The sequence below is a fragment of the Schistocerca piceifrons genome, chromosome 2 (genome assembly GCF_021461385.2).
Source record: "Schistocerca piceifrons isolate TAMUIC-IGC-003096 chromosome 2, iqSchPice1.1, whole genome shotgun sequence".
NCBI lineage: Eukaryota > Metazoa > Arthropoda > Insecta > Orthoptera > Acrididae > Schistocerca > Schistocerca piceifrons.
In genome coordinates, this window is record NC_060139.1 from 252614300 (window position 1) to 252634061 (window position 19762).

The 19762-nt window shown below is 41.6% G+C and overlaps 1 protein-coding gene across 4 annotated transcripts in view; it reads right to left on the bottom strand.

The window, feature by feature from the left end:
• Positions 1-19762, bottom strand: part of LOC124774108 — a 261535-nt gene that overhangs the window by 218125 nt on the left and 23648 nt on the right. For all 4 annotated transcript variants that reach the window (XR_007015127.1, XM_047249456.1, XM_047249457.1 and 1 more), the window contains exon 2: positions 1016-1080. Coding sequence is in view for 3 of the 4 variants with exons in the window: in XM_047249456.1 (XP_047105412.1) it covers positions 1016-1080 (65 nt within the window). In the remaining variant the exon portion in view is untranslated. The remainder of the gene's footprint in view (positions 1-1015; positions 1081-19762) is intronic.

Here is a 19762-nt window from a genome sequence, read left to right on the forward strand (position 1 = left end):
AGTGGTGGTTTTCTCTGAATCGAGGGACTTGTACTACACCCATGACATCCTGATAAAAGCCCATTCCCTGCATGTCCCCACAGACGGAGTGTTCCATGCATTGGGGATCCACGACTTGATCACAACAAAAGTCACTGATACTGCACGACTTGCCTATTATGCACTTGACTGTCATGCTGACAATCAGTGGAAGGTCAGACAAAATCACAGGCATGTGGCATGCCAAGTATATCATCTGTCATACAGGAATGTTCTCTCACCAACAGAACAGTTGTGTCTAACTCAACTTTTCATGAGTTCATGTGTTTCTTTTCTCTCTCATGTAATGTTATCCTGCAAATTTACTTTTAAATTTTATCTTTAAGAAACAGGACCAAAAAATTATAAAATAATATATAATTATTGATTTTCCAGAAATGAATCTGTGTTGTTGCTTCACATTTGCTTCTTTACCTCAAATAGTCTATTTTATTATCGTCTACATCTACATACATATTCTGCAAACTACTGTGTAGTGCACAGCAGCCTTTCCAGTCACATCTGGAGCACGGGAAGAATGACTGTTTAAAGGCCTATGTGTGCACTATAATTACTCTAATTTGGTACTTGTGATCCCCATGGGAGCAATACCTAGTGAGTTGCAGTACATTCCTAAATTCATCACTCTGAAAATTTGTAACTAGGCTTCCACAGGATAGTTTGCATCTATCTTCAAGCATTTGCCAGTTCAGTTTATTCTGCATCTCCATAACACTCTCCCATGGGTCAAACAAACTGGTGACCAAATGTGCTGCCCATCTTCATATACATTCAGTATCCCCAGTTACTCTTATTTAGTATGGCTCCCACAGACTTCAGCACAATTCTAGGATGGGTCATATGAGTGTTTTGTGAGCAATCTACTTTGCAGACTGATTGCATTTCCCTAGTGTTCTACCAATGAACTAATATCTACCACCATGAAAGCTAATGTAACTGAATTAAATCTAAAAGTAAACAAATGAAATACACTTACATGTTTTGCTTCAGCAAGTAATGGACAAGACTTTGTAGGATGGGCATCCCCACACACTTCACAACCTGAAAAGTTGCAAACAGTACTTTAATGCTCAAAATTAGATACATTCACATGCATAAATGCACACATGTTTGCATGTGACCCACCCACAAAAGCTTTAACATGAACTAAGCAGAAGATAGCATAATCAATTTCATCACTTAGACAGTATATTTATTTATTGCATGGAATGAAAATGAAAAAAAGTTTAAATCTAATTTGTGAATGATTTAACAGGATATTTGTACTCCACACATCAGTGCAAAACATGTGATGAGGGTGCAATGTGTACCTAAATGCAGTCTGGTGCACAAAAATGGCTCTGAGCACTATGGGACTTAACATCTATGGTCATCAGTCCCCTAGAACTTAGAACTACTTAAACCTAACTAACCTAAGGACAGCACACAACACCCAGTCATCACGAGGCAGAGAAAATCCCTGACCCCGCCGGGAATCGAACCCGGGCGTGGGAAGCGAGAACGCAACCGCACGACCACGAGCTGCGGACAGTCTGGTGCACACTTCCCCATTCTCCTTGCTATCCTGACTATTCTGAAATTAAAGAAATTTCTCTTACATCTTGTATAAGGTGTTGCAATACCTAATAAACTTACAGAGGATCTCACTCTAGTCACAGGTTTAAAATCTTAGCATTGTTTTTATGATATTTATTAATGTATATCATTTCCCTGTGTTTATCTAATCTGGAACACAAGCTCTCTCCTGAGACCTGTTAACCATCACTGCTGTTCTTCATTACTTCTCGTGTGACGTAGTGCAGTAGCACTGTAAGTCAATAAACATATTTCTTCCCATGCCTTATGCTGTCCCCCCCCCCCCCCCCCCTCCCTCCCCGTTCTGGTCGACATTTGCCTGTACCCCTTCCTATCCTGACTAAGCAGAAGACAGCATATTCAATTTACATGTGCTTGTGCTATACCAAACAGACTTACAGTGAATCCCTCCTCTACACTTTAGTTACAAGTTTGCCACTGCTGTAGGTAGCTGGCTCTCATTATCATGCGACACGATTGTTTTGTGCCCATCCCAAGTCCCCTTGTCCTTCCTCCCTCCTCTTCCCATAATACCTTGCTCATAACACATGTATTAATTAAATACTTTTGTTTGCACACTTCTAACAATGATTCTTAACTTCAAGGTTTATTGCTATTTTATGTTTATACACTTGTTCCTAATACTGATTTTGTTAATAATTGTTTATTTATTTTATTTATTTATTTATTTCTTGTTCCGTAGATCCAGTTAGTGAGTCAATCACAAGGATATGGAACGTGTCAAATTGTACAGGTTTCAATTTAAACTTACAATAAATACAAGGGCAATTCAATGGAAAATTGTACATAGTTTAAGTAAGACATACTATAAATAAAGTAACAGATACAATGTCAGCTAGACAACATAACTACCATTTGACAGAAAAAGGAGTTTCAAATAAAGGTTAAAGATAAGAGCACAAAGTTAAATCAGATATTAGACCTACAAGAGTAAATACATGTACAGCCAATCTGTTGTTACAAAAAGTGCGCTAATGCCCAAATGCACAATAAAATCAATTGAACTACTTCTAGACACAATAAGTTTAGTGATGGTATACATTTTCTTTCAGGTATTCATCCACAGTATAATAAGATTTCTCTGTCAGGTAATCTTTGAGAACTTGTTTAAATTTTGGCAGTTCTGTATGAACACATTTGATATGTAGTGGTAGAGCATTGAACAGCTTAATGCTGGAGTAGTAAACTCCTTTTTGTACCAGAGTGAGACGTTTCATTTCTAAATGTAGATTGTTTTTGTTTCTGGTATTATAACCATGGAATTTACTGTTGTCTTGGTAGATGGAATAATTTTTGCACACAAAGGTCAGCAAGGAAAAAATATACTGTGAGGCAGTTGTTAGGATACCTATCTTCCGAAACAAGTGCCTGCAAGAGTGTCTTTGATGGACCCCACACATTATTCTGATTGCTTTTTTTTGGATGGTGAAAACTTTTTTTGCAAGTGGTTGGTTCCCCCAGAATATGATAGCATATGACATCAATGAGTGGAAGTAGCCAAAGTAGGCAACCTTAATAGTGTCAACTTCAGCCACTGAAGAAATTACCCGTAATGAAAATGTTGCCGAGCTAAGTTTTTTACATAGATGAAGAATGTGAACCGACCAATTACATTTACTGTCTATGTAAGCACCCAGGAATTTTGTGTCTTCAACTTTCTGTATTGGTTGATCTCTACATTTTATGTTAATTTCATCGGGATTACTTTGTGATGTATGGAACCTCATATAATGAGTTTTATCTGCATTGAGCGAGAGACCATTTGAGGAGAACCAATTTAAGATGTCATTAAAAACAGTATTTGTAGTTTTTTCAAGATCATGATCAATCAAATCGTCAATTAGAATTGTGGTATCATCGGCAAACAGGGTAAATTTGCTGTTTGTCTCAGAACAAAGAGGAAGATCATTAATAAAGATGAGGAAAAGCAGTGGGCCCAAAACGGAGCCTTGAGGCACACCACACGTTATCGTGCCCCATTCAGACGAGGCAGGTTCTCCAGAAGAGCCATTTAGCATTACAGTCTGCTTCCGATCCTGTAGATATGATTGTAGCCACAAGCCAACAGTACCACCTAAACCATAGTATTCTGCCTTTTTCCAAAGAATCTGGTGGTTTACACAGTCAAAGGCTTTCGTAAGATCACAAAAAATACCCACTGGAGACATTTTTTTGTTAATGGCTTCCAAAACTTGGTTGCTGAAAGAGAATATTGCCTGTTCAGTACAAAGACCGGCACGAAACCCAAACTGATTTTTGCTTAAGATACTGTGGATGTTGAGATGGTCTACAATCCTCCTGTGCATGAGTTTTTCTAGAATTTTCGAGAAGGTAGTTAATAGGGATATTGGGCGATAGTTTGTAACAATGCTTTTATCCCCTTTTTTAAAGAGAGGAATCACTACAGCCAACTTAAGTCTGTCAGGGACAATCCCATCTTGTAGGGATGCATTGAATATGTTGCATAAGACGGGACTAACAAATTTATAACAGTGTTTCAGTATTTTACTAGAAATATTGTCCACACCAGCAGAATTTTTATTTTTTAATGATCTAATTACTCTTATGACTTCGCTTACAGTAACTGGAGGTAAGGATAACTGTGGGATTCTGTTGCTAATAGCTTTCTGTAAGAGGGACAATGATTCTTCCATAGAACCATTACAGCCTGTCTTCTCTGCTGCTCTCAAAAAGTGGTTATTAAATATTTCTGCAACCAACTCAGGTTTCTTTATGATACTGTCCCCTGTATTAATCTCTACCTGAGACATGTTCCCTGTTGTCCTGCCAGTTTCCCTCTTTATTACATTCCATATAGTTTTAATTTTATTTTCTGAGCTTTCAATTTCTGATTTTATGCACATACTTTTAGATTTATTTATAACCTTCTTGAGAATGCTACAGTAAAGTTTGTAGTGTTGTCGTTTCTTTGGATCATTACAAGTCCTGAGAGAACTGTATAACATCCTCTTTGTTCTACAAGATGTTATTATCCCTGTAGTGATCCAAGACTTCTTGGCATTGCCTATATGACTATTTCTAACTACTTTTTTGGGAAAGATGGACTCAAATACAGACATGAATTCATTTAAAAATGAATTGTACTTTTTGTTTACATCTGTTTCCCTATAAACTCGGCTCCAGTCTATCTCTTTTAGGCTATCATTGAATTTTTTAAGGCCCTGTTCATTTATTATTCTAAAAGATTTCCAAGAATGCTCGGAACTGTTGCACACACTGATGTAATTGAGCCTAAGCAATTGACCACCATGATCAGAAAGGCCAGTGATTGGATGTACAGTGATCTCATTCCATGTAGACTTATCTATAAATATATTATCTATCAGACTTTTACTGTTAACAGTAATCCTAGTTGGGAAATCTACTATTGCCATCAGATTATAAGACTCCATTAAATGTACTAAATCAGCTTTACTATTGCTCTCATTTAGGAAATCAACATTAAAGTCACCAGTAATTATCAAGTTCTTGGACTTTGAGTACAGAATGGATAATAAAGAATCTAAGTGCTTAAGAAATACATTCAAATTCCCTGAGGGAGAGAATGGATAATAAAGAATCTAAGTGCTTAAGAAATACATTCAAATTCCCTGAGGGAGATCTATACAGTGCTAACACTACAGCCGTGAAGTCATTTACAGTAATCTCAACACCACATACTTCAATTTGTTGCTCTATACAATGGCTCTTTAAATCTAATGCATTGTAAGATATGTTGTTTTTTACATAAATTACCACTCCACCTTTTTCCATGATGGTTCTAGAGTAATGCGTTGCCTGACAGTAACCACTTAGTTGCAACCTTTCAATATCCTTCACATGATGTTCACTAAAACATAATACATCAGTATCTTTTATTCCTTGTGGTTCCTCTAACAGAACAGTAATGTCATTTACTTTATTACCAAGTCCTCCCACATTCTGGTGAAAAATCGTCATTTCTTTGGAATTAGAGACAGATCTAAACTTTTGCCTAAAAAATTATCGGTAGCTACAGACACAGTACATTCATTACTAACAATTTCCTGAAACATTTGAGTTTGAAACCGAGTCTGACTTGATGGTTGGAGCCATTCAAGTGCGATTGGTTCCAACTTTGGGGTACATTTGTGGACTTCTTCCAATATTTTTGTTTTTAAGAGGGTACCTAATGCTTTTTTTCCTGATCTGTTCAGGTGCATACCGTGTCTTGTAAATAAATCTTGTCCAAAACTGCTTACATCTACAACACAAGTATTTTTAAAATGCTTACACAACTTTGCTAACTTAGAGTTCGTTTGTGAGACAGCTTCATTTACACAGGACTGTGGAATTAAGTCATGTCTCTTTGGAATGTTCACAACAAATACCTTAGACTGATGAAGCGCCGATATTTTCTTCCTGAGCGACTGTATGGCATCATTCCCTTCGTTGCAGGCAACGTTGTTTGAGCCACCTATTAAGATCACACACTCGTTTTTTACTTTTTCAGGATCACACCCCGCTACAACTTCTTGAACTTTAGCACCTGGCTTCACAATTCCACAAACATCGGCAGCATTAAAACTGCTTTTCACTATATCAGCCATGCCTCTACCATGACTATCAGCGAAAATGTGAAAACGATTTGTTGATGTTTCAATCACAGCAGACTGGATCACACCACTGCCACTTTCATTGCTGTTAACTGAACGTTGTGGCTTTGGAAGATCAAACCTAACCTTTTTCCGATAGTTTATCGGCACACTCTTCTTACGATTGTTTTCACTTTCAGTGAGACTATTACTAGAACAAAGTACATCAAAATTGTTTATATTCTCGAGCCTCGAAACATTTGCTGTACACGAATTTTTAGTGCCGATTGTTTGACGCTTGTTGTGTACTACCTTCCATTCTGATGATTTATCAGCGTCATTTTGCACCAATGTAGCCATGTTCTCGCGAAAGTTTTTGTCCTTCTGTCTGTCTTGAAGCAATGGATCCATGTTTCGCTTCGACTTCAGTTCCATATTTTCGGACTTCAGGCTGTCGATTTCTATTCTTAGACTGCTGATTACACATTGTAAACTAGCAATACGCTCATTATACTTTAATAATTCACTTTTGCAACTTACACACGAATTTTTAACGGCTTCACTGTAACTTATTTTTGGAGTAAAATCGCGGATATCTACACACGCCGCCATCTGTCAACTATTAATGCAGGGTCCCAACGCCACTACAACCATGTCACTTGGTGGCAGGTTATGATAGCTAGTTCTTGCAGCAGTGGTGCATAGTCAGTTTAGCACCAATATTACAACAGGCATCACTTGACATGGTACTTTGTATTGAGTTCTTTTCTCTGGTATGCACACATGATTGTCAGTTAATCTGAGTACTGTATGTTTGCTCTAAATAGATCATCTATCAGTTGCCCTTTCATGACAAATGCAATATTTTGGCAGATATTCTGATAATCAGCTGTACCTGAAACATTTTAATGAAAAAGTTTTCACAAGGGGACTGTTGTTATTAGTGGCCATACTGTGGTGATAAGAGCACGCTCCATTCGTATAATGGTCACAGATCTCCTGTGCGACTTTATTATGCAAAATAAATGAAGAGAAATACTTTGACACTCCAGAAGCCCTATAGGTGTATTAGTGGTTTATCCTGTATTTGTAACCAATCACTATCCCATCTAAAAATGCAGGACAGTTGTGACACCAAAGCATGTCAATATTCTCCTTGCCTTTTTCTCATTTGTAGGGTTCTTCAGTGCTCAGCAGGTAATCTTTTTAACAAAGTGCAGGCATACATGCATAGTATTGTACAGTCTATCGTACACTACATGAAACCTCTCTATCACAATTTGCAGATGAATCCTGTAGTCAGTCTCAGTTGCCTCATAAATGCCTCAGACTTTCAGTGGAAGTGTCATTTGTCAAATTACTCTCTACCAGAAAAATGGCGCACCAGCAAGACTGACACTAACAGCACAGAATGTGGACCACAAGGAGATGACGTTACAGTCCCCCCTCCCCAATAATGCTGAGCCATTATGGCAAAAAAGAGAGAGAGTGAGAGAGAGAAATAAAGAAGAAGGAGAAGATATATCAAACCCACTGTCTTTATATACACTCATGGTTTAAGTCACCAGGTCAGAGCTTGCTCACTTCACTACATCGTCCATTATTTAAACACCTTATCTGCCAACTCTCAGCTTCCTAAGCACAATAATACAGCAGCAAAAATAATTAAGTTTTATTTTTTGCCATAACCTTAAAGAAATTATAAATTAATGGGGAGGGACAGAGAGAGGGGCAGGATAGGGGACAGAGGGGGGGGGGGGAGGAGGAGATGGATAGGGAGAGGGAAAGAGGAATTTAAAGGGGAGAAAGGGGAAGGAGGAGATGAATACAGTGATGTGAGGAGGAGGAGGAGGAGGAGGAGATGTAGGGAGAGGGGGACAAGAGTTACTGGATAAGAAGAGGGGAGCAGAAAGAGATGGACAGAAAGAGTGTGGTAAGAGAAGGAGGTGGATAGAGAGAGATGGGGGAGGATGAGGTGGACAGAGATGGGGGAGGAGGAGTAGCTGGAGAGAGATGGAGGAGGAGGAGGAGGAGTAGATTGACAGAGAGGGAAGAGACAAGAAGGTGGGCAGAGAGAGAGTGGGGAGGAGGCGATGGGCAGATATGTGTAGAGAAAGAGATAGGTTCAGAAGTGGGAAAGAGGAGACAAGCAGAGAGGCAGGGGATGAGAATGGGCATGCAGTAGGGTGAGAAGTAGATAAGGAGATGAACAGTGGGGGAAAAGGGTATTGACAGAGAGATGGGGGAAGGAGGAGCTGGTCAGAGAGAGGCAGAGGAACAAGTGGCAGAGTGGGGAAGCAGTGAACACTTAGGCATGTGAACTTGTGGGAAAAAGGTTATATATACGGATAATCCGATAAATCTTGACAACTGTGGCATATTGTGCAAACATGTGGCATCGCCATAACCACAGCAAATACATTCAAAAGCCTGTGGCAAACAGTGCTGAAATCAACAAACAGATTGCAACCATGTGCAGGGATGGCTCGGTAGCAGCACCTGAAACATTCAGTCTGTGCTTGGCTGTGCTAAACTATGGGTGTAAGCAAAGTAGAACAGCGAGCATACTTGAAAATTGCCTTTCTCATTGACAGATATGCTACTCATCATCACCCAGAACTACAAACAGCTGTTGGTGATAGGGAATTGCTCTGTCGAACAGTTGCATGTTTGATGCTGGCTTTCTTAGATGAATGTGCAATGACGACAGACTCGCCACAAAGAGAGCTTCCCACGTCTGCTCGTACTGACCTAAGATGTTATTGAACATTGTTGAACACAGGGCTGACACTCGACTGTGCAGAAACTAATGGCATGGATGGGCATGTCAAGAGCAACAATGATATGCATTTTATGGCAGGACTTGAAGGAACACAAGAAGTGTTCAAAATGGGTACCACATCAGTTAACAGAGGTGCAGTAGCGGACACAATATGAGACCAGACATACCTGTTTTATTCAGCCCCTGTCACATAGGCTGCCCTGCATGACATGTGTTCTGTGGGAATAGTATCGGTCAACCCTATCAACCTGCTTTGCAGAGTGGCCTACACTACAGGGGCAAGAAACAGTTTACCAGGCCCCAACACAGAAGAAGCACTGCATAACAGGAATGTTGCGTTGGAGAAGTCAGCCTTATTTAGTGACCCACTTTGCATGGCAGTCTATATGTCAAGGGGCAAAACACCGTTTTCAAGGCCCTGGTGTGTGGGCTGCCCTGTACAAAGGCATGTAGTGAAAGTGGTATCAGCCTGCTTTATTGGCTTGTTTTGCAAGGGCTACATTTGAGGAAAGGCATTGCTGGGGGAAGCTTAACATGGATAGAGGAGGAGATACGTAGAGGAAAGAACACACGGAGAGAGGGGGCAGGAGGGAATGGAAAGAGAGAGGGGGCGCAGGAGGGGATGGATAGAGAGAGAGATGGTCACGAGAGGACAGACAGGGAACAAATGGGGGAAGGAGGAGAGAGTCAAAGAGAGAGTGGAGCAGAAGAATAATAACTGGAAAGGTAGGGATGAGGAGATCAACAGAGAGAGGTGACATGAGTAGACTGATAGGGAGATGTGGGTAGGAGGAGGCAGGCAATGAGAGGGAGGAGGAGGAGGAAATGGGCAGAAAGGGGGAGGAGTAGATGACACAGAGGGAGATGAAGGGATAGGAAAAGGAGGGAGGAGGAGATGAACAGAGAGAGATGGGGATGAGGAACAGATGGACAGAAAGAGAGAGGAAGAGAGGTGGACAGAGAGGATGGAGGAAGAGGTGGATAGAGAGGAGGTGAGGAGGACATGAACACAGGGGGGAGGGGGTAAGAGACAGACAGAGAGGGGTGAAGGGCACCGAAAGAGAGAATGGAAGGAGTATATAGTCACAGACTGGAAGAGGAAGGAGTGAATACAGAAAGGGAGTTGGAAGAGATAAACAGAGTGGTGGGGAAGAGATGGACAGAGTGAAGGATGAGAGGAGAAGACGGCTAGAGACATAGGGACAGGAAGAGAGCAACAGAGAGAGATTGACTGAGAGAGGGAGAAGTGGGGATGAGCAGAGAGATGGAGAGGAGGAGACAGAGAGAAGGGAGGTGTAGGAGGCATGTGGAAGATGAAGAGAAATAGTCAGCAGGTGGGAAAGGAATATGGTTTCAGGATGCACGTGGAAGAGAGAGGGTGTGAGGTGGACGATGGAGAGTGTCCGAGGTGGCAGGTGGAAGGAGGAAATAAATACATACGCAAGAGTATTCAGCTATTGTATATATGAGCAGAGTGTATCTAAACAGCCAGGATCTAATTCCAAACCCCTGGATCAATTTCAACCATATCTGGCACACAAGCAGCAAACTTTGCAAGCATCGCGAGTGTGGGGTTTGTAACTTCCTAGCTCCAATAAGAGCAGAGATACTTGCAAAAATGTATTTTTCCAGTCCCTCCCATGTAAGATGCCGCTGTTCACGAATGGTATCGACTTGCCTTATCGACTGGCTCTGCAGGGCAGCCTATGTATCAGGTGCAAGAAACAGTTTTCCAGCCCTCAATGTGAAGACTGCCCCTCTCTCTGTCCATCTCATTCTCCCTCACTCTCTCTGCCCATCTCATCCTCCCTCTTTCTCTTTGTCAATCCCCTCTATCCCCTGTCTCTGTTTGTCACTTCCTCCCCATTCTCTAATCACCTTATCTCCTCTTCCTTCACTACCCTTCTCCCCCATCCTCACTCAACTATGCCTGTCCATACTGAGCGGTAAATGTAGGTTATCCTGCACGATAGGTGTGTTATGGGAAAAGTATCAGCTCGCCTTGTCGATGTGCTTTGCAGGACAGTTTACACATAGGGGCAAGAAGTTTTACAGCCTCCAATGTACAGGCTACCCCACATGACAGGAGTGGTAGGTTGGAGTAGCACTGGCCATGATACCTTTATCAACCTGCTTCACATGGCAGCTAATATGTCAGGGGAAAAAATCGGTTTTCAAGCCTCTGTCATGTAGGCTCCCTTTTTGAAAGGTGTGTTGTGGGAGTAGTATAGACCTGCATTATCAATATGTTTTGCAGGGAATACGTGTTCAGATGGGCACTGCTGGAAGAAGGTTGAAATGGATGGAGAAGGGAATTAACAGAGAGAGGGGAAAAAGGGGATGGATAGGAAGAGAAGGCAGAGAGGAGTTTATGGACAGAGAGAGGTTGGGGGGATGAAATGTACAGAGAGAGAGAGAGAGAGAGGAGGAGAGGAGGTGTGTAGGGAGAGGAGGCCGGAGGAAATCGAGACAGGTGGAGCAGGACCTGGATAGAGGGTGGGTGGAGAAAGATCTGGTAAGGGAGAAGGGATGGTAGAAATAGAAAGGGAGGGAGAAGAAGAGCTGGAGAGACAGGGAGAATAGAGAGGAGGAGATGTACAGATGTGGGAGGATCATATGGACAGAGATATGGAAAGAAAGAGGTGGATGGGGGAGGACAATATGTGTGCAAGTTATATGTCGAACACTTACGTGAGTGAAGCTGCAGGGTAAAGGCTAGTACATATATAAAGCAGACTGATGTACGAATGTCCAGGATCTCCTCCCAAATCCCTGTATCAATTTCAACCCAATTTGCCACACTTCGTATCAGCACTGTGGGGTTTATAACCTCCTAGCTCCAATAGAAGTGCAGATAGGGCTAAAATGTGGTTGTTTTTTTTCCACCCAAAATTTGAAGGCTGCCCTGCCCGATAGGCATGTTGTAGTGGATTAGTATCAGTCTGCTTTGCAGGGCAGTTTACATGTCAGGGGCAAAAATGGTACTCAAACCCCTGGCATGTAGGCTGTTCTGCATGACAGGCATGTTGCTGGAGTAGTATAGGCCTGCTTAATTGAACTGTCATACAGGCCCTGTGTGTGTTGATGAGCATGGTTGGGAGAAGACTGAGAAAGATAGGGGAAGGGATGGATAGGGCAGGAGGTGATGGATAGGGAAAGAATAGGGCAGGAGGGGTTGGACGGAGAGAGGGTGAAGGAGCAGATTGACAGAGAGAGGCAGCAGAAGGAGATGGGCAGAGAGAGGATCAGTAGGAGGAGATGAACAGAGAGAGGGGACAGGAGTAGGGCCAGAGAGAGGGGACAGGAGAAGGGCCAGAGAGGGGGGACAGGAGGAGAGGGAGAGGGGTAAGGAGGAAGGGGCAGAGAGAGGGCAGGGAGGAGGTGGATAGGGAGAGAGGATGTGGCAAGAGGAGGCAGACAGGGAGAGAGGCCAGGAGGAGATGGAAAGAGAGATGGTGCAGGTGGAGATGGATAGGGAGAGAGGGAGGAGCAGACTGACAGATGAGCAGGAGCACTAATTGGAGAGAGGGGAAGGAGGAGGAAAGGGGAGGAGGAGATAGACAGTGAGATGGGTAGGTAGTTCTGGACAGAGTGGGGGGAGGAAGATATGGTCAGCAAGAGGGGGCATGGAAGATGAACAAAGAGATGGAGGGGAGATTACGTGACAGAGAGAGTGGGCAAGAGGAGGTGGCAGATAGGGGTGGTATTATGAGGTGGACAGAGAGGCATGGGAGGAAGATTACAAAGAGAGACAGGGTAAAAGGAGATGTGTCCACCATATCTGTCAACCGCATTTGCAAAGAAAGCTGCAGGGAAGGGGCTAAGTTGCATTTACACTTGTGCGCCTTGCAGCTAGTTGCTGTTAGCTGTAGCTTGCCCCACATGCAAGTAGACACATGTGCATAAACTCACTCCCCCCGCGCATGTGTGCGCGCACGCACACACACAGACACAGTCAAGAAGAGATGGGCAGAGAGAGGGTAAAGGAGGGGGTGATGCAGGACGCAGGTGGAAGATGTAACAGTAGTGGACAGGTGAAAAAGGAAGAGGGGGAGGAGGAGATGGACAGAGAGAGGGGACAGGAAGAAATGGAGAGAGAGAAAAATTGGGAAGGAGGAGATGGACAGACTCAGGTGGGAGGATAAGATAACACAGTAAAGGGTCAGTTTCATTTTAAACAAACCATTTTCAGTCTGAAGTATAACATCTTGAGAAGGCTTTCAGGATGCATTAGTAATTAATTATTGTATTTGCAGTTTAACTGTGAAACATAAATATGAGTCCACTAAATGTATAACAGCAATAAACTTTTTCTATCTTTGCCACAAAGCACAACAACTCATGGCAAAAAAGTGATTTCAAGTCAGCTTTCTATCATGCAACTAAGATTAAAGAAATCATATACCCTAGAAAATACAGGTTGATTATAATTAAAGTTAAACTTTCAAACTGCTCTAGAAATGACTAGTCAGTATGATGTCACTATGTAATGGAATATTATCGGAGAAAGGGGAAAATGTATGGCAGAAGAAAAATAAATAGTTACAAAATGTAGCAATAGATGGTGCTTTAAGCATCATAATGTAATAGTGGTTGACTACAAATGACAAACAAATAATACAACAATGCCTAACGTGCACGTTTGACGTTAAATAATCTATACTACTAAGTGTGCATGGGTGTACGGGTGTGATACTGTCAGTTACGTAAGACCATCCACAGCAGCAAGGTCATATCATATTGGATGAGAAAAAGCGGGTTTTAATTGTCCTGAGCCCGAAAACTGCATAAAAAGCATCAATCAAAAGCAAACTGGATTACCAATTTCCGTGTGACTGGCACAAAACATATTCAATACACTGTTCACCATTTTCTGCAACAAGTCGACATCGAGGGAAAGCATATTCCACAACTGATCAAGTGTTTCCGGGGTCATGTTCATAATGTGTTGCACAATGCAACTAAGTTTGCAATCAGAACACTGAATATAACATCTTTCAGATAGTCCCACGGCCAAAAGACACGCAGATTAAGATCAGGTGATCGGGATGGCAAGGCTGTAAGGAAATGGTGGCTGATTATTCTAGCATTTCCGAAATGGCGCTACAGCAGCTGCTTAACAGGATTTGCAATGTGCGGATGTGTGCCGTCTTGCATAAAAATGATCCCATTCATACATCTACACTATTGGAGAGCTGGAATGACGTGGTTGCACAAAAGACACTCGTAGTGCTAACCAGTGACAGTACAGGTAACAGGACTGGAAGCACCTGTCTCTTTGAAAAAAATTTGGCCCTATGATAAATGATGCCGTAAACCCGGACCACACAGTGACTTTTTCAGGATGAAGTGGCACTGGTTGATTTGCGTGTGGATTCTCCGTTGCCCATATTTGACAATTCTGTGTATTGACATACCATGTCAGATGGAAGTGGGCTTCGTCTGTCCAAAACATCTTCCATGGCCAATCACTGTCCACTTCCATGCAAGCAAGGAATTCTAAAGCAAAAGTCTCCCTTGCTGGCTGGTCAACAGGAAGCTACTTGTGCACATGGGTAATTTTGAATGGATAGCAAAGAAGGATGTTTCATAGGATTTTACACACCGTGCTCACTGGTATGTCCAATGTTTGGGCAATTCTCCGTGCACTACATGTTTGCACACCACCACTCGTCTCCTCCTGCACTGCTGTGGCCACTACTTCCACTGAAGTCAAATCAATTTGTTTCCTCCCCACATACCAGGTTGCGCACCAAAAGAACAAGTCCTTTTAATTTCCGAATCATTTTCTCCAGACCAACGGTAGTCATCGGACCAATGACTTTTTTCAAACACACCAGTGTCCGCAGCTTCTGCAGTGTGATGTGTGCACAGTCATCATTCTTGTAATACAGTTTTACAAGCAGAGGGTGATCCTGCATTGAAACAGTCACGGCAAAGCTCATAGATGCGAAAGGGGGAAAAGCCGTGTACCCAGCATGTTTATACCAACTTCAATGGGTCGTGCGGTGACAGATGTTTTCATTTATGTATTCTGACACATACAGTGCCATCTATTGATCAATTTTCACACTTTTTTTTTTCTTCTGCCATACGTTTTCCCCCGTCTCCAATAATATTCCATTGTAATTTGATGTCATTCTGACCAGTGGTGTTATGTCTACAGGGTTTTGGAAGTTTAAGTTTAATTATAATCACCCTGAATATTGTAAGCCTGAAATACAATCTGTATCTGCATTACCATGGATACTTGTTGTAAAAACACCTACAGGGTTTAAAAAAATTCATTTTGGAATATGAAATTATGAAGTGACACATAATTAATACTGAAAATACAAGTATTTTTTACATTTATTTGTTCCAGAAATTGATCAAATGCTATTGTTAGTACCAGTATGCATGCTACACCATGTGCTACCTTACATGTTTCAAAATGCTGCACATAAGAACGAGATTCTTAGAAAGCTCGTATCTTGTGTTCTATTGGTTATAGAAAGGTAGGGTCAAGTGTTTTGGATAGCCTCTAGACTAGGAACCATTTATAAGCCCAACTGAAGGTTCGTCACTATCCCAAACGACAACGTATGAATATTATACATTTCTTCCTGTTCAGGCAAATAGAGCAAATCAGTTGGTTCTTTTTGTATTTGATGTGGTCTATGTTTCTGAGATACAAAGGATCAACGTTATTATCTCACAGGCAGTTCCTTAGAAAACCCTTTAAATAAGTGTTTTTTTACCATTTTTTGCACCAAAAGCAAGCCATAGATTCCAACACAGCTATGTGCAGCAAATAGCTGCAATTTTTATAATCCATTCCTAAGAGCCCAAACTCAAACAGCCTTCCAAATTTTACTGATGTCTATACCCATTTCCGAAATACAGAGGTTCAAAGTTACCATACATTATATGTACTCATAAAATACACATGTAAAAATCTGATGTGAGGTGAAATCAAAATAACAAATAACTGCAGCAAACTGCACAACTTTTAATGTTATATTCTCTATACCCTTCCCCCAGGAAACATGGACCTTGCCACTGGTGGGGAGGTTTGTGTGCCTCAGCGATACAGATAGCTGTACCATAGGTGCAACCATAACGGAGGGATATCTGTTGAGAGGCCAGACAAACATGTGGTTCCTGAAGAGGGGCAGCACCCTTTTCACTAGTTGCAGGGGAACAATCTGGATTATTGACTGATCTGGCCTTGTAACATTAACCAAAATGGCCTTGCTGTGCTGGTACTGCGAACGGCAGAAAGCAAGGGGAAACTACTGCCGTAATTTTTCCCGAGGGCATGCAGCTTTAGCATGGTTAAATGATGATGGTGTCCTCTTGGGTAAAATATTCCAGAGGTAAAATAGTCTCCCATTCTGATCCCTGGGCAGGGACTACTCAGGAGGATGTCATTATTATGAGAAAGAACGGCAGAAAGCAAGGGGAAACTACTGCCGTAATTTTTCCCGAGGGCATGCAGCTTTAGCATGGTTAAATGATGATGGTGTCCTCTTGGGTAAAATACTCCAGAAGTAAAATAGTCTCCCATTCGGATCCCTGGGCGGGGACTACTCAGGAGGATGTCATTATCACGAGAAACAAAACTGGTGTTCTACAGATCGGAGCATGGAATGTCAGATCCCTTAATCAAGTAGGTAGGTAACAAAATTTAAAAAGGGAAATGGATAGGTTATAGTTAGATATAGTGGGAATTAGTGTAGTTCAGTGGCAGGAGGGACAAGAGTTCTGGACAGGTGGATACAGGGTTATTAATACAAAATCAAATAGGGGCAATGCAGGAGTAGGTTTAGTAATGAATAAAAAAAATAGGAGCATGGGTACACTATTACGAACGGCATAGTGAATGTATTATTGTAGCCAAGATAGACACGGAGCCCACACCTATGACAGTAGTACAAGTTTATATGCCAACTAGCTCCACAGACAACGAAGAGATAGAAGAAATGTATGATGAGATAAAGGAAATTATTCAGATAGTGAAGGGAGACGAAAATTTAACAGTCATGGGGGAATGGAATTCGATAGTAAGAAAAGGAACAGAAGGAAAAGTTGTAGGTGAATATGGAATGGGGGTAAGGAATGAAAGAGGAAGCTGCCTGGTAGAATTTTGCACAGAGCATAACTTAATCATAGCTAACACTTGGTTTAAGAATAAAGAAAGAAGGTTGTATATGTGGAAGAGGCCTGGAGACACTGGAAGATTTAAGAGGGAAATCCTTGGGTAATAGAAGAGATATTGAACTTAATTGATGAAAGGAGAAAATATAAAAATGCTATAAATGAAGTAGACAAACGTCTCAAAAATGCAGTCAACAGGAAGTGCAAAATGGCTAAGCAAGGATGGCTGGAGGGCAAATGTAAGGATGTAGAGGCATATATCACTAGGGGTAAGATAGGTACTGCCTACAGGAAAATTAAAGAGACCATTGGAGGAAAGACAACCACCCATATGAATATCAAGAGTTCAGATGGAAAACCAGTTCTAAGCAAAGAAGTGAAAGCAGAAACGTGGAAGGAATATAGAGAGAGTCTATACAAGGGTGATGTACTTGAGGGCGATATTATGGATGTTGTTGTGGTTTTCAGTCCTGAGACTGGTTTGATGCAGCTCTCCATGCTACTCTATCCTGTGCAAGCTTCTTCATCTCCCAGTACCTACTGCAGCCTACATCCTTCTGAATCTGCTTACTGTATTCATCTCTTGGTCTCCCTCTACGATTTTTACCCTCCACGCTGCCCTCCAATACTAAATTGGTGATCCCTCGATGTCTCAGAACATGTCCTACCAACCGATCCCTTCTTCTAGTCAAGTTGTGCCACAAGCTCCTCTTCTCCCCAATTCTATCCCATACCTCCTCATTAGTTATGTGGTCAACCCATCTAATATTCAGCATTCTTCTGTAGCACCACATTTTGAAAGCTTCTATTCTCTTCTTGTCTAAGCTATTTATCGTCCACGTTTCACTTCCACACATGGCTACACTCCATACAAATACTTTCAGAAACGACTTCCTGACACTTAAATCTATACTCGATGTTAACAAATTTTTCTTCTTCAGAAACGCTTTCCTTGCCATTGCCAGTCTACATTTTATATCCTCTCTACTTCGACCATCATCAGTTATTTTGCTCCCCAAATAGCAAAATCCTTTACTACTTTAAGTGTCTCATTTTCTAATCTAATTCCCTGAACATCACCCGACTTAATTCGACTACATTCCATTATCCTCGTTTTGCTTTTGTCGATGTTCATCTTATACCCTCCTTTCATGACACTGTCCATTCCGTTCAACCGCTCTTCCAAGTCCTTTGCTGTCTCTGACAGAATTACAATGTCATCGGCAAACCTCAAAGTTTTTATTTCTTCTCCATGGATTTTAATACCTACTCCAAACTTTTCTTTTGTTTCTTTTATTGCTTGTTCAATATACAGATTGAATAACATCGGGGAGAAACTACAACCCTGTCTCACTCCCTTCCCAACCACTGCTTCCCTTTCATGTCCCTCGGCTCTTATAACTGCCATCTGCTTTCTGTACAAATTGTAAATAGCCTTTCGCTCTCTGTATTTTACCCTTGCCACCTTCAGAATTTGAAAGAGAGTATTCCAATCAACATTGTCAAAAGCTTTCTCTAAGTCTACAAATGCTAGAAACGTAGGTTTGCCTTTCCTTAATCTAGCTTCTAAGATAAGTCGTAGGGTCAGTATTACCTCACGTGTTCCAACATTTCTACGGAATCCAAACTGATCTTCCCCAAGGTCAGCTTCTATCAGTTTTTCCAATCGTCTGTAAAGAATTCGCGTTAGTATTTTGCAGTTGTGACTTATTAAACTGATAGTTCGGTAATTTTCACATCTGTCAACACCTGCTTTCTTTGGGATTGGGATTAGTATATTCTCCTTGAAGTCTGAGGGTAGTTCGCCTGTCTCATACATCTTGCTCACCAGATGGTAGAGTTTTGTCAGGACTGGCTCTCCCAAGGTTGTCGGTAGTTCCAATGGAATGCTGTCTACTTCGGGGGTCTTGTTTCGACTCAGGTCTTTCAGTGCTCTGTCAAAGTCTTCACGCAATATCATATCTCCCATTTCATCTTCATCTACATCCTCTTCCATTTCCATAATATTGTCCTCAAGTACATCGCCCTTGTATAGGCCCTCTATATACTCCTTCCACCTTTCTGCCTTCCCTTCTCTGCTTAGAACTGGGTTTCCATCAAAGCTCTTGATATTCATGCAAGTGGTTCTCCTTTCTCCAAAGGTCTCTTTAATTTTCCTGTAGGCAGTATCTATCTTACCCCTAGTGAGATAAGCCTCTACATCCTTACATTTGTCCTCTAGTCATGCCTGCTTAGCCATTTTGCACTTACTGTCAATCTCATTTCTGAGACGTTTGTATTCCTTTTTGCCTGCTTCACTTACTGCATTTTTATATTTTCTCCTTTCATCAATTAAATTCAATATTTCTTCTGTTACCCAAGGGTTTCTACTAACCCTTGGCTTTTTACCTATTTGATCTTCTGCTGCCTTCACTATTTCATCCCTCAAAGTTACCCATTCTTCTTCTACTGTATTTCTTTCCCCCATTCCTATCAATTGTTCCCTTATGCTCTCCCTGAAACTCTGTACAATCTCTGGTACTTTCAGTTTATCCAGGTCCCATCTCCTTAAATTCCTATCTTTTTGCAGATTCTTCAGCTTCAATCTACAATTCATAACCAATAGATTGTGGTCAGAGTCCACATCTGACCC